At 39.2% G+C, this 14,866-nt stretch overlaps 1 protein-coding gene across 7 annotated transcripts in view; it reads left to right on the forward strand.

The window, feature by feature from the left end:
• Positions 1 to 478: 478 nt before the first annotated feature.
• Positions 479 to 14,866, forward strand: part of GOSR1 (golgi SNAP receptor complex member 1) — a 57,600-nt gene continuing 43,212 nt past the window's right edge. For 6 of the 7 annotated variants that reach the window (XR_007413043.1, XR_004819147.2, XM_025476224.3 and 3 more), the window contains exons 1-4: positions 479 to 636; positions 3,480 to 3,600; positions 9,177 to 9,264; positions 9,625 to 9,732. Coding sequence is in view for 5 of the 7 variants with exons in the window: in XM_025476224.3 (XP_025332009.1) it covers positions 606 to 636; positions 3,480 to 3,600; positions 9,177 to 9,264; positions 9,625 to 9,732 (348 nt within the window). In the remaining 2 variants the exon portion in view is untranslated. The remainder of the gene's footprint in view (positions 637 to 3,479; positions 3,601 to 9,176; positions 9,265 to 9,624; positions 9,733 to 14,866) is intronic. The other variant, XM_025476225.3, reaches the window with a different exon arrangement.

Raw genomic sequence — 14,866 nt, forward strand, 5'->3', positions numbered from 1 at the left:
CCTCTGTGGGACGTAACTTTTCTACATTTCACTAGAACTGGTAAAATGCGGACACAAGCCAACTGCGATGATTTGTGTGTCTTTCGGGGCGGCTTTGGACGGCTGATTCCGACAGGTTGAGGGGGCCGGACGAGGTACACGGACGCAGTCGGCCGGGTAGGCCGCACACCTGCCAGAGCCCGAGGGATGCTGGAGCACCCGCGGAGGAGGCCGGAAGAAAGGGCTCGTCTTGGGAAGAAAAGAGCCTGCGGCGCCGAGAAGGGAAAGCGGTTGGCTGAACACTGGCGATGACTTTCTTCTCCGCCACGCTGGCTCCTGCTGAGAGAGGGGGTAAGCTGACCTGAGGGCGATGATGCGGGTTTGGGGCGCCGGAGAGGGCAGGAGCAGCACCAGGACAGACACTCAGGTAGTGTCTGGGATTAAAACTGGTTTCCAGCCCCATTGCTGAAGAGCTGTGAAACGATTAGTTGGCCGCCGGGGGGCGGTGTCCGTGGAAACTGACGTATCCCGTCGGCCCTGGCGCCGGGGCGGAAGAAGGTGCGGAAGTGATTCTCTGGCTCGCCTCGTCTCTACTCTCCTATCCCGACTGACGTTGGACAACAAAGATGGCTGCAGGAACCAGCAATTACTGGGAAGGTGAGGGCGAGGCTTCCGTGTGGGTCTCACCAAGAGGTAGAAGGGCTGGGTAAGGACGGGTCTTGGGGGAGGCGGCAGAGGAAAGAGCCCGGCCTCCGGAGCGGCCGAGCTGACGGGTGAGGCTTCTCTAGTGGGAGCCCCTGGCCTGGGGGCTGAAGAGCCCGAACGGTCTGGGGCAGGGGGGCTGAGCCGAGAGGCAGCGAGACTTGGGACAGAGGTGGGCGGAAGGAGCTGGGCGGGGAAGGAAGGTCCTGAGTCCCTGGGGGAGAGCGGAGTTGAGGGGCCAGGCGAACTTGGACGAAGGGGCTTGGGGGACGAACTCTGAGAGGAGACGAGTTTTGAGCGAGAATATCCCGACCCCAGGAGGCTGGAAGAGTCAGCGTTTTAAGAGTTGAGGTCACTGTTGGACAGCGGAGTAGGATAAGGGGAAGAAGGAACTTGTCAGTCCGGTCCATCGAGGGAAGTTCTATGGACGGAGTGTCTCCTCCTCGGTCCCTTTGGCAGGACTGAGGGCTGGGACTTCGAGGATTGGGTTTGGAGACTTCGAGTCGCGGTTTGGAGACTGAGGAAATAATTACCCTCTGCCGTGGAGATGGGTTTTATTAAAAAGCGAAAGTTGAGAGAACCAGTGTGAATTGCGGTGATTGCATTTGCTATATACCTCTTTAGCACCCCCCCCCAAAAAAAAAAAAACCTGTCTTGTGATTTGACAAGTACGTTTATTGAATTAATGAAAATATGTTCCGATAGAGTGGGCTGTTATAAAATTCCCTCCTGGACCATGATGACGACCGAGGGTCAGAGAAGGCTCATCTGTTTCTTTCCATTGTCTCTCTGCTCTATTACAATGGGAGCTACTCTCCGAAGCCTCTTGGAAACCACAAGTAACAGTACTGTCCCCAGCAGCCAGTTAGTTGGTCTAGGAGCTTAGTTCGAAGTTCGTCCGTATTTGCCTTATTACACTTTCAGAATGCTTTGTATTGTTTTGGTTTGGTTTTTGGATGTTTTCTACTAGGGAGGACAGTTCTAGTTGCAGAGAAGCATGATTATAGTTTAAAACATGTATTTAAATGCCTATTTGAAATGTGTGTGCTAGATAGAAAATATTTTTAAGTTCTGTAGAAGCGGCTATTGGTATCCTTAATACTAGTCGTTAGGCTATAGTTTTTTGAAGCGCCATGTTGTGATAATTACAGCAGCTTGTTGTTGACATCCTACTCTGTGCCGAGGGCTTTAAGCACATGGTTACTAATGCATAGAAAAACCCTGAAGGTAGGGTCCTGGGATGGAGCCCTGCTTGGGCTGCTAGCTCAGCAGGAGTCTGCTTGAGGATTTCTGTCCCCCCCCCCCCCGCCCCTTGCTCATGCTCACTGTCTCTCTCTCAAATAAATAAATCCCTGGGTGGCTCAGTGGTTTGGTGCCTCCCTTCAGCCCAGAGCGTGATCTTGGAGTCCCCGGATCGAGTCCCACATCGGGCTCCCTGCATGGAGCCTGCTTCTCCCTCCGCCTGTGTCTCTGCCTCTCTCTCTCTCTCTCTCTGTCTCTCATGAATAAGTAAATTCTTTAAAAATAAATAAATAAATCCTAAAAACAAAACAAAAAGTGAAGGTTCATTGGTTCAGTAGATTTTCAATAAATCTCAGAGCCAAGTTCTCAAAATCTCAGGATGTTAGGATGGGATAAGATGCGGAGACTTGGTCTCTGGCAAAATATGTTCCACTGTGTTCTACTGCTTCCTACTTCTGGTTGCTGATAAATATATTGAAGTAATGTTTTGTAATCCTTATTCCTGAAAGATGAGGTCCTTATAATATTTCTTTATATATTTCAGCCCTTGTATTTTGAGGCCCACTTTACCATGAATGAAAGTATTCACATCTAGGGATCCCTGGGTGGCGCAGTGGTTTGGCGCCTGCCTTTGGCCCAGGGCGCGATCCTGGAGACCTGGGATCGAATCCCACGTCGGGCTCCCGGTGCATGGAGCCTGCTTCTCCCTCTGCCTATGTCTCTGCCTCTCTCTCTCTCCCTCTCTGTGACTATCATAAAATAAATAAAAATTAAAAAAAAAAAAAAAGAAAGAAAAAAGAAAGTACTCACATCTAGATGTGGGTTTCCTGACTGGACTTCTCTCCCTCAACCACTAAGCCAAATTACTATAATGTTTCTTTTTGCTTCTGTTCTTTTAAAACTTAGGCCCTTATTTTTGTCATACTTATATTTGACCTTGTTAGTCACATAGTTTATTATTAATTTTAGCCTCTGTGAATTTCCTTCAGTAAACTTACTGAAAGGCCAATTTTTAATCCTTTGTTAATAATTATTGTTTCTTTAAGCGTCAGTTAATAACTCATTCTACTAAGAAATTCATAAGCTTTGGAATGTAAAGAGACAGGAAAACCTCAGTCGAAAACAGTGATGGGTTCTCTTTTATGAAGTTAATTGATAAGTTGATGTAATGCTGATCATAAACCATACTCAGGTTCTTTTATGATTTGTGTTGTCTTCTGTTTTCCCCCCAAATTACAAAATTTTAGTCATTGTTACAGAAACCATTTCAGGAATGTTAGAACAACAGTTGTTGCCTAGCTATAATGGAATACAGGGGAAATTTCCACCTCTCACTGTCTCTCCATTTCATGACCCATCTGAAGTTTAAATAAGAGACAGTGTGCTTTTCTGGGGAAGTCTTTGGCTTTCTCCTTTTAACACTTTTCTTAATGGGGAATCTAGATCAATATATGATTATTTTCATAGTTTGTTTTCTTCAGAATAGTTTTGTGATTTTTATGTCTGGGTGATGGACTCTTCGTGTTTAATTATTTGCTTTTAAAATTTTGTCAAAGATCTCAGAAAACAAGCTCGACAGCTGGAAAATGAACTTGACCTGAAACTAGTTTCCTTCAGTAAACTATGTACAAGTTACAGTCACAGCGGTGCCCGAGATGGAAGACGCGACAGGTATAGGTACTACCAGATTCTGTCTCTTATGCCTTAAGCCATAGAATGTTTTTAAAATCATTAAAAAATAAGCTAAAATATGTAACTCTGTAACTCAGTCTATTGGTGAATTTTTGGTATTTTATGTGTTTTTGTTATTTATATGTTAGTAATTTATAAAAATTTTTCTTAATTCTTGAGACTAGCATTTATTTGGGATCCTTAGGTGAAGGTTGTGATGGTGTCAGGAGGAAAATGCTAAGGCTTAAGAATGAGTCTGTATCAGAGGTAAGTTTCCAGTTTAGCCAGTGTAAGGGAATGTGGTTGATTTCCCACATTGTATTTCTTATAACTCCTGGTTGTTAAATGGATCTAAGAAACTATTCAAATGTAAAGTATACATACTGCTATTCTGGTGTTTTATAATGAATCTAATGCAGTGTGTATCCTCACTATTAATCATTGAAGTTGTTTTTAATTTTGGTTCTTTTTTGAGAAACCAGAACAGTATTGCATTGAACATAGGGAAAATGTATCCTTATCTTTGAATCTTATGCTCACTTTAGACCATCCACTTGTTTAAAAAAATATTAGGAAATATTTAAGATACTTAGAAAGGTATGAAGAATAATGAATCCTCATGTGCCTGTTTTCCTCTTTAAGAAATAATCATTATCAGTTCAGTTGAAGCCCCTAATTTCCCATTTTCTGCCTCCCTATAATCTTATGTTTTTACTAATATGTTTGTGTTCCTAACAATTTGTAGTATCTTAACTACAATAGTTACTTTGCAACTTGGTTTTTGTTTAACATTATCTTTGTGATGAAGCTTTGGGTACGTTTAACTGTGGTATATTCATTTGCTACATACAGCATCATTGTGGTTGTGTTGTTGTGTATTATAATTTGCAGATGGACATTGTTTCTAATTTTTGCTAATTAACTTAATAGCTGACACAGTGTTCATCACGTGTCAGATACTGTTGTAAGAGCTGTATATGAAGACTGATAAGAACATTTTTACCAAAAAAAAAAAAAAAAAAAAAAGAACATTTTTACCTATAAAAATGGCACATATCTAGCAGTGGAATTGCTGGTAGCAGAGTTGTTATCCTTTATTTCACATACTTTTTTGAGGATTGGCTGTGGGTGGGATTTTTTTTCAGCCAATCATTATAAAACAATAAAAATTGAGCATGGATTTGAACCCAGGTCTTTCTGTCTCCAGAGCCTGTGCTCTAAAACTTTTTTTTTTCTTTTTCAAGTTTTTATTTATTTATTTATTTACTTGCTTATTTATTTATTTATCTGAGAGAGAGAGAGAGAGAGAGAGAGAGAGAGAAGGAAGTACAAGTAAGAAGGAGAGGCAGAAGAGGAGGATGAAGCAGACTTCTCACTGAGCAGGGACCCCAATGTGATACTCATGACCGGAGAAGAAGGCAGACACTTAACTGATTGAGCCACCTAGGCACTCCACTCTAAACCTTTTTATGAACATTCCAACAAAAAGAGTCATTTCAACATCATAGCCAAAGTATTGCTTCTTTTAAATAAGGGCAAATTATTAAAGAATTAACAATAGCAGGGCCAACATACTGACTATAGGACCTAAAAGTAAGCTGTTGCCATGTCATATAGCTTTGGTTGCATGATGTTATTTTGGACTTGCCTTTACTTAGCAGGTAAAGAAAATGACGAGGGTTCTTTTGTATGTGTAAACTTATTTTATCACCGAAAAGCATTTTTCCTGTATTTAAGTGTCCTGCTTGATTATGCCAGTGAGTATACAGTTTTAAAACTCTGAATTGAAAAAAAAAAAAAAAAGTAAAACTCTGAATTGTCAAGAGACACAATTACATGATGCTTTTTCTATATTTTATGTGCTTCATGAACGTAATACTTCTACAACAAATTGGGACTGACTTTGTAGATTTCCTACAGCCCAACTCTCCCTTCAGTAAGAAACCTAAGGCCAGGGATCCCTGGGTGGCGCAGTGGTTTAGCGCCTGCCTTTGGCCCAGGGCGCGATCCTGGAGACCCGGGATCGAATCCCACGTCAGGCTCCTGGTGCATGGAGCCTGCATGGAGCCTGCTTCTCCTTCTGCCTATGTCTCTGCCTCTCTCTCTCTCTGTGTGACTATCATAAATAAATAAAAATTAAAAAAAAAAAAGAAACCTAAGGCCATGAGGATCAAAGATTCAATGTATATTCTAAAGTGTTGTTATTGGGATCCCTGGGTGGCTCAGCGGTTTAGGGCTGCCTTCAGCCCAGGGTGTGATCCTGGGGTCCTGGGATCGAGTCCCACGTCGGGCTCCCTCCATGGAGCCTGTTTCTCCCTCTGCCTCTGTGTCTGCCTCTTTCTCTCAGTCTGTGTCTCTCATGAATAAATAAATAAAATCTAAAAAAATAAAAAAATAAAATAAAAAATAAAGTGTTGTTATTGCCTAGATTGAAAACATGTCATACTGAATAAACTCGGTGATGACTGGAATTTTTCATCTAGGAGAAATTTTTTTTTTTTTTTAAGATTTCTTTATTTATTCATTCAGAGAGAGCGAAGAGAGAGGCAGAGACACAGGCAGAGGGAGAAGCAGGCTCCTTGCAGGAAGCCCGATGTGGGACTCAATCCTGGGTCTCCAGGATCACACCCCGGGCTGCAGGCGACGCTAAACCGCTGCGCCACCAGGGCTGCCCTACTTTTTGTGTTTTGAGAACTTTATGGTCTATGGATCATCACATTAACTATAATGTGAATTCACTTTAACTGAATTGTAGTATTGTGGAGAGGTTTTTGACCATTTCCCTGGACTCATAGACTCTGAGAATGGTGAAAATGGAGATTGTCTCTTCATTTATTCAAGTATTTAATGAGTATCTACCATGTGCCTGACACTGTTCTAGGTGCTTGCCATATATCTGTGAACAAGCAGTTTCCCTCCTCAGAGAGCTCACATTTGTTGGCCCATTGTTCTTTTTCATATATCTGGGGAGGTACCCTATTAGTAGTATTTAGAGCATTTTTGCCTGGGCACATTCTAAGAAGTAACCATAGAACATTGGGTTAGCTCTAACATATGATAAAGAACTAGGAGGAAAAAAAAAAAAAAAAAAGAACTTGGAGGGATCCCTGGGTGGCTGAGCGGTTTGGCACCTACCTTCGGCCCAGGGCATAATCTTGGAGTCCTGGGATTGAGTCCAGCATCGGGCTCCCTGCATGGAGCCTGCTTCTCCCCTGCCTGTGTCTCTGCCTCTCTCTCTCTCTTTCTCTCTCTCTGTCTCTCTCTCTCTGTCTTTCATGAATAAATAAAATCTTAAAAAAAAAAAAAAGAACTAGGTATTTGGATATATTTTAAGACAAGTAAATTAGAAATAAAAATTTCACACCTAATTAAGCATTTTAAGTAAAAATCCTTTTCATTGGTTACTTTTTGGTTACTTTGTTTCCCATTACTATTGCTGTGGAATTGTATGTGGAGAGGGGAAATAGTAGCCAAAGTGTTTTTTTTTTTTTATGTTAAACTGATGATTTAATCTATCTTTTTTTAAGATTTTATTTATTTATTCATGATAGTCACACAGAGAGAGACAGAGAGGCAGAGACACAGGCAGAGGGAGAAGCAGGCTCCACGCAGGGAGCCCAACGTGGGATTCGATCCTGGGTCTCCAGGATCGCGCCCTGGGCCAAAGGCAGGCGCCAAACCGCTGCGCCACCCAGGGATCCCGATTTAATCTATTTTCATTTACCACACCCAAGCACTGTCACAGGGCAGGACAAAGTCTTCAGTAAGATTGAAGAGCATTGTCATTGCCTGGGTACTTATCTGTGTTCAGTAGAACTGAGATCTCAGTTGAGCTGCTCACATGATAATGCATACCATTTGGGGACCAAATGAAGGTTAGTCGATTTTCAGAAGAGGCAAAATAAATTTTCTGGACATCTGGTTTTATTTATTTATTTATTTTTAATTTTTAAAGATTTTACCCATTTATTCATGAGAGAGAGAGAGAGAGGCAGGGACACAGGCAGAGGGAGAAGCAGGCTCCATGCAGGTAGCCTGACATGGGACTCGATCCTGGGTCTCTAGGAAACTGTGAAACTGCTGAGCCACCTGACCTGTCAAGGACATCTGGTTTTAAAATTTGAATCTGTTGGGATGCCCGGGTGGCTTAGGAGATTGAGCATCAATCTTTGGCTCAGGGCGTGATCCCTAGGTCCCGGGATCGAGTTCCACATCGGGCTCTGCAAGGAGCCTGCTTCTCTCTCTCTCTCTCTCTCTAATGAATAAATAAATAAAATCTTAAAAAAAAAAAAAAAGAATTTGAATCTGTCAAACATAAGTTTCACTTGTAAAAAGTTAGATTTTAATGAATAAATAAATAAAATCTTAAAAAAAAGAATTTGAATCTGTCAAACATAAGTTTCACTTGTAAAAAGTTAGATTTTTGACTGACTATTCAGATTAGAAAACAGTTCACGTTTTTGTAAAAATAACCAAGAAAACCCCTACTGAATTGCATAATATAAGTAGAAATGTAGAAATTTGGTTCTGAAACCTCCCTGCTGGACATGGCTATCTATTTTAGCCTTAAAGCCAGTTCCTGATTACTTAATAACTAGTAATCCAGTGTGTGAATCATATAAATCTCAATTTTATTTCTTTTTGACAAGAGTCGAGGAAAGAAAAGAGAACTTAATTTGAATAACCATTATTGCTTAGGAGTAAAAATTAGAAAGACTGTTCTTCACAGATCTCATGACATAATTCATAATACCTTTTATACTTTCTTTTTTATGTAGTACTACTTAGTTCTCCAGTTTTGTTACACATAATTTGTTTTTTTTAGATTCAGCATTTAATTGGGCACTGCCACAGCTTAAGTTACTTTACATTACTAAGGTTAGATATATTAAAGCTCAGAAAAACCTTATGTACAATTATACTTTATATTGGAGGTGCCTTGGTGGCTCGGCTCAGTCAGTTAAGTATCCAGCTCTTGATTTCGGCTCAGGTCATGATCTAACGGTCATAAGATCAAGTCCTGTGTCAGGTTCCATACGGGGCTTGGAACCTTCTTAAGATTCTCTCTCTCCCTCTGCCCCTCGCCATTCACCCATCCACCACCATATGTGCGTGTACACTCTCAAAAAAAAAAAACAAAAAAAACAAAAAAACACCTATTTTATACTGAATTTAATATTTAGAATGTGTGTGATTTTTCTAGAAAAGCTAGTTTCTTTCTTTTTTTTTTTAAAGATTTATTTATTTATTTATTTATTTATTTATTTATTTATTTATTTATTTATTTATTTATTTATGATAGACAGAAAAAGAGAGGCAGAGACACAGGAGGAAGGAGAAGCAGGCTCCATGCCGGGAGCCCAATATGGGACTCGATCCCAGGACTCCAGGATCGCGCCCTGGGCCAAAGGCAGGCGCTAAACCGCTGAGCCACCCAGGGATCCCCGAAAAGCTAGTTTCTTAAACAGAATGTCTCTGAGGTTCCACTTGCCCTCTTTAAGAATAATTACCTTATTATTTTAAGTATGTTTTAAAGGTTTAGGTTTAAGTAATGGATTCTCTTTACTGGAACTTCTCTTTAGTTCTGACACAACACCCCTTTTAAATGGATCAAGCCAAGATAGAATGTTTGAAACGATGGCAATTGAGATTGAACAGCTTTTGGCAAGAGTAAGTACTTTCTGTTAATTGGCTGTTTTACTAGTCAGCTGTGTTAATCACTTGTTAGATATGGTACTCGATTATATTAATGCAGACATGTTTATTGAAATCACCCTTTCATCCAAGATATGTGCCTGCCGAGGCCCCTTGAATTTTTATTATAGTCATTCTCAAGTCTTACGGGTGTTATTTTAGCCTTTATTAGGGGGGAAATACTGAATCCTTGCCTGTCATTTTGCTTTTGGGGTGGCTTTTTGTTTGCTTTGTTGTTAGCCAGAAGAGCATACAGGCAAATAATTTACTTTTATCTCTTTATAGTGCTTTTAAAAATATTTTTATTGGTTTTCTTTTCCTTCCTCTTCTTTTTAGCTTACAGGGGTAAATGATAAAATGGCAGAATATACCAACAGTGCGGGTGTCCCATCTTTGAATGCAGCACTGATGCATACGTTACAGAGACATAGAGATATATTGCAGGTAATATATTGGGCTTCAGACTTTTAAGTTACTGTAGTGAGTTTTTTAAAATCCCTGAATAGAATGCATATACATGTATTTTAGAGACTAAAGGGAAGAATCTTCTGAGACAATAAATATTATGCTATAGAAATCTGTCTTGTTTTACTTTTTTTCCCCCCTTGTTATAATAAAATTCTGAAAATACCTGATAGCTCTTGCTTTTGCCTGGTAAAAATGAATAACATTCATCACTAGGTACATACTTCTACTGTGGGAGACCTTGGTAGCTAGCAATAACAGTGGAAGAGCTAATGGCATGCATAGGCCACAATATGGTGGTTTAGAGTATACTTTCATCAGGCTTTGAAGATAATGTAGAAAGACGGTAATTTACTATATTTAGTATATTTAAGAAAATATTAAATGTATACCAATAAAATTAAATAAACTCTTAAAAATTTATATATACAGATATATTAAAAATGTAGTTCGAATAGGAAGGTAAATGTTTTTAATATTAAAAAAATTAAGCGATCATTTCTAATTTTAAAAACTGTTGTAAAAATAAGAATAGGAAGACACTTCATTTACCTAAGGTAAAATGTGTATATCATATTAAAACGAGCATGATGCTTAATGATAAAGCTCTGAAAGCATTCCCTTTAAAGAAACAAGATAAAGATATCCCCAGTCACCACAGGTATTTAATATTGTTTTGGAAGCTCTTGGTGGGGATCCCTGGGTGGCGCAGCGGTTTGGCGCCTGCCTTTGGCCCAGGGCGCGATCCTGGTAGACCTTGGATCGAATCCCACATCGGGCTCCCAGTGCATGGAGCCTGCTTCTCCCTCTGCCTGTGTCTCTGCGCCTCTCTCTCTCTCTGTGACTATCATAAATAAATAAAAATTTAAAAAAAATAAATAAATAAAAATGGAAGCTCTTGGTGGTGCAATTAGACAGAGATATAAATAAACAAGATCTAAATAGTGACAAGGAAGAGGCAAAACGTATTATGTAGCAGTGAAAAGATTATCTAATACTACTAAGAAAAACAACTTAAAAAATTAGAAAGAAATTAAAATGGTAGATTACAAAATTAATATAGTAAAGCAAGAAGTTTTCCTATATATAACCAATAACCTGTTAGAAAATATAATGGAAGAAACTAAAATCCTTGTATATAAATTTAATAAGAATGAATAGGACTTGCATGTATAAAACTTTACTGAGATTGGGCCCCCGGGTGGCTCCAGTGAGTTAAGTATATACCTTCGGCTCAGGTCATAATCCTAGAGTCCTGAGATTGAGCCCCACTTTGGGCTTCCTGCTCAGCGGAGAGCCTGCTTCTCCTTCTCTCTCCACTGCTTCCCCTACTTGTACACACGCTCTTTCTGTCAAATAAATAAAATCTTAAAAAAAAAAAAAAAAACTTAGTAAAATGAAAGTAGATTTAAGTAAAGGAAAGAATTACTCTGCCTTTGGATAGGAAGATGTCTCTCTAAATCAGCCTATAAGTTGAGTCCCTCCAAATGGAAAAAGAGGTTTTTGTTTCTTTTTTCTTTTTCTTTTTTTTTTTTTTAATTGCCGAAATGACAACAAAGTTCATTTGGAATCACAAACATACAAGTGCAACCAAAGGAGAAAAAAAAATGTGTTGGGCAGCCTGGGTGGCTCAGCGGTTTAGCACTGCCTTCAACCCAGGGCATGATCTGGAGACCCGGAATCGAGTCCTGCATCGGGCTCCCTGCATGGAGCCTGCTTCTCCCTCTTCCTGGGTCTCTTCCTCTCTCTTTCTCTCTGTGTCTCTCATGAATAAATAAAATCTAAAAAACAAAACAAAACAAACGTGAAAATGAAGGTAAGTAGTAAAGAGTGCCTAATTCTCCCAGATATTAAAACCTGTTAAGAAGTTAGAAGAATTGGGGATCCCTGGGTGGCGCAGCGGTTTGGCGCCTGCCTTTGGCCCAGGGCGCGATCCTGGAGACCCGGGATCGAATCCCACATCGGGCTCCCGGTGCATGGAGCCTGCTTCTCCCTCTGCCTGTGTCTCTGCCTCTCTCTCTCTCACTGTGTGCCTATCATAAATAAATTTAAAAAAAAAAAAGTAGTCTTTAAAAAAAAAAAAAAAAAAAAAAAAAAAAAAAAAAAGAAGTTAGAAGAATTAAGACAGTTTGATTCTGGGCAGCCCTGGTGGCGCAGCGGTTTGGCGCCGCCTGCAGCCCAGAGTGTAATCCTGGAGACCCGAGATCGAGTCCCATGTTGGGCTCCCTGCATGGAGCCTGCTTTTTCCTTTGCCTGTGTCTCTGCCTCTCTCTCTCTCTCTCTCTCTCTCTCTCTCTCTATGAATAAATAAATAAATAAAATCTTTAAAAAAAAAGTTTGATTCTGGAGAAAAAAAATACCAATACAACAGAGCAGACATAGAAATTAAGTTTCTGATAAAAGTGGTATTTTAAATGAGTAGGAACAAGAGGTATCGTAAATTAAATAGACCTGTAGCAGTCAGCAAATTGTGTGGGGAGAGGGGACAAACTTGAATTTCTGTCTCAATCCTCACATTCAGAATAAATTCTAAATGGATCAAAGACTTATATGTAGAAAAACTACAGGAGTTTAGAATGGGTGAAATTAAACATTGTAGAAATTATACATTTTTAAACAATACCTAATAACAGAACCTATAATGAATGTCTAATTTGCTTAATGTACAGAAATAATAGAAATTTAAAAAGTAACCTAATAGGAAAATGAGCAAAGGATACAAACTGGCTGTTGACAGAAAATGTCCAAAACTGTAAAAAGATGTTCAGCCACATGCTGAAAAGAAAATATATGAATCAAAATGAGAAAAGATTTTTCACCTGTCAGAATAGTTAGCAAATATTGAAGAACAGCTAGCAAATATTGAAGCATCTAGTAGCGTATTACAAGAATATAGAAAAATGGGATCCCTGGGTGGCGCAGCGGTTTGGCACCTGCCTTTGGCCCAGGGCGCAATCCTCGAGACCCGGGATCAAATCCCACATCGGGCTCCCAGTGCATGGAGCCTGCTTCTCCCTCTGCCTATGTCTCTGCCTCTCTCTCTCTGTATGACTATCATAAGTAAATAAAATTAAAAATATATATATATAGAAAAATGAGCCCTCATTCACTGTTGCTGGGAACATGAATTGGTGGTCTATTAAATCTATTGGTGGGTTAGTACTATCAATTTTAATGTAAGATTCTTTAATCCACTTTTCTTCACACTTTAAAAAGAGGAGTTAAGGGCAGCCCCCGTGGTGCAGTGGTTTAGCGCCGCCTGCAGCCCAGGGTGGATCCTGGAGACCCTGGATCGAGTCCCACATCAGGCTCTCTGTATGATGCCTGCTTCTCCTTCTGCCTGTGTCTCTGCCTCTCTCTCTCTGTCTCTATGAATAAATAAATAAATAATCTTAAAAAAAATACATGCAGCCATGTTAAAAAATAAAAATAAAAAAATAAATGTTTAAAAAAATAAAAATAAAATAAAAATAAAAAGAGGAGTTAAGTATGTATACAGAATATTTATTTTTCAAATGGCATTTTTTAAGACAAAAGTAACTAAAATGTTTACTAATAGGGTATTTACTAAATTATGGTAGTCATAAGATAGAATTCTATACAGCTATTAAAAAGAACATAGATTTCTTTTTTTTAAAAAGATTTTATTTATTTATTCATGAGATATATATATATAGAGAGAGAGAAGAGCAGAGACACCGGCAGAGGGAGAAGCAGGCTCCATGCAGGGAGCCTGATGTAGGACTTGATCCCGGGAATCCAGGATCACACCCTGCGAAGGCAGGTGCTAAACCGCTGAGCCACCCAGGGACCCCGATTTCTACTTGTTAATATGAAAAGATTACTTGATATTTTATGAACTACTGGAAAGACAGTATATAGCAGAATACCGCTGACCCTTGAACAATGCAAGGATTAGGGGTCTGACATCCCACCTCTCCACTCCTGTGCAGTTGAAAATTTGCATAAAACTTTTGCCTTCCTTAAAAACTTAAGTACTAATAGTCTATTGTTGACTAAAAGCCTAACATAATCAGTTGATTAACACATACTTTGAATGTTATACATATTATATACTGTATTCTTACAATAAAGTGTAAGAGAAGAGAAAGTGTTATTTAAAAATGATAAGGAAAATATATTTGCAGAATTGTAGTGGACCTGTGCATTTCAAGTCTGTGGTGTTCAAGAATCAACTGTAGTTTGATTTCTTTAGCATAAATGAAAGAAATAATAGGTAAGCTGGTATACACAGAAATGTAGTTCCTGAAAGAAAATAGAAGAAAATGATCATAGTTATGAGCTTTAGAACAGGATGGTTTTTATTTTTGTTCCTTTTGGTGCTCTTTTTAGTATGCTCTCCATTTTTATATTTTTGTGTTCAAAGAGGCAGTAGGGGCTTTCTGGGAGATGAAATTATGATTTTCATCTTCTCTGTATGCATCTCTGAATTTTAAAAAGTAAAGAATACTCCTTAATTAAAAGTATGGTAGTAGATAAAGGAAAATATTTATTTATTTATTTATTTTTAAAGATTTTATTTATTTATTCATGAGAGACAGAGAGAGAGAGAGAGACAGAGACACAGGCAGAGGGAAAAGCAGGCTCCATGCAGATAGCCTGATGTGGGACTTGATCCCCGGTCTGCAGGATCACGCCCTGGACTGAAGGCGGCGCTTAAACCCCTGAGCCACCGGGGCTGCCCGAGAAAGAAAAACATTTAAAGATTATTTTGTTCTTCGTAATTCTTTTGGATCTGTTCTTCCTTTGACTGGTTTAGAAATTAAATTTCTGTGGGAATTCCAAAAAGATGAAATTTGAAAGTAAGCTCCACTGGATGTACACTAATAAGTAGAGAGAACCCCTCAAAGTTTTATCCTAGGCTATTTGGAATCATTTTATCTTAAAGTTATTTTTTTCTTTATAATTCTGTCCCATAAGACAAAGTACTAGAAGATACAAGGGATAGCCATCTAGTGGTACTATTACCCCAACACTGAATTGTTTTCATTTGAAAGAAGTTGGTCACTCTTCAGGAAAGGGACTATAATGTTGTTTTTACCTCGTGACTATTTGATTCTTAAATAGCAATTTTCTTGACAGTAACATATGA

The sequence above is a fragment of the Canis lupus genome, chromosome 9 (assembly GCF_003254725.2).
Source record: "Canis lupus dingo isolate Sandy chromosome 9, ASM325472v2, whole genome shotgun sequence".
Taxonomy (NCBI): Eukaryota; Metazoa; Chordata; class Mammalia; order Carnivora; family Canidae; genus Canis; species Canis lupus.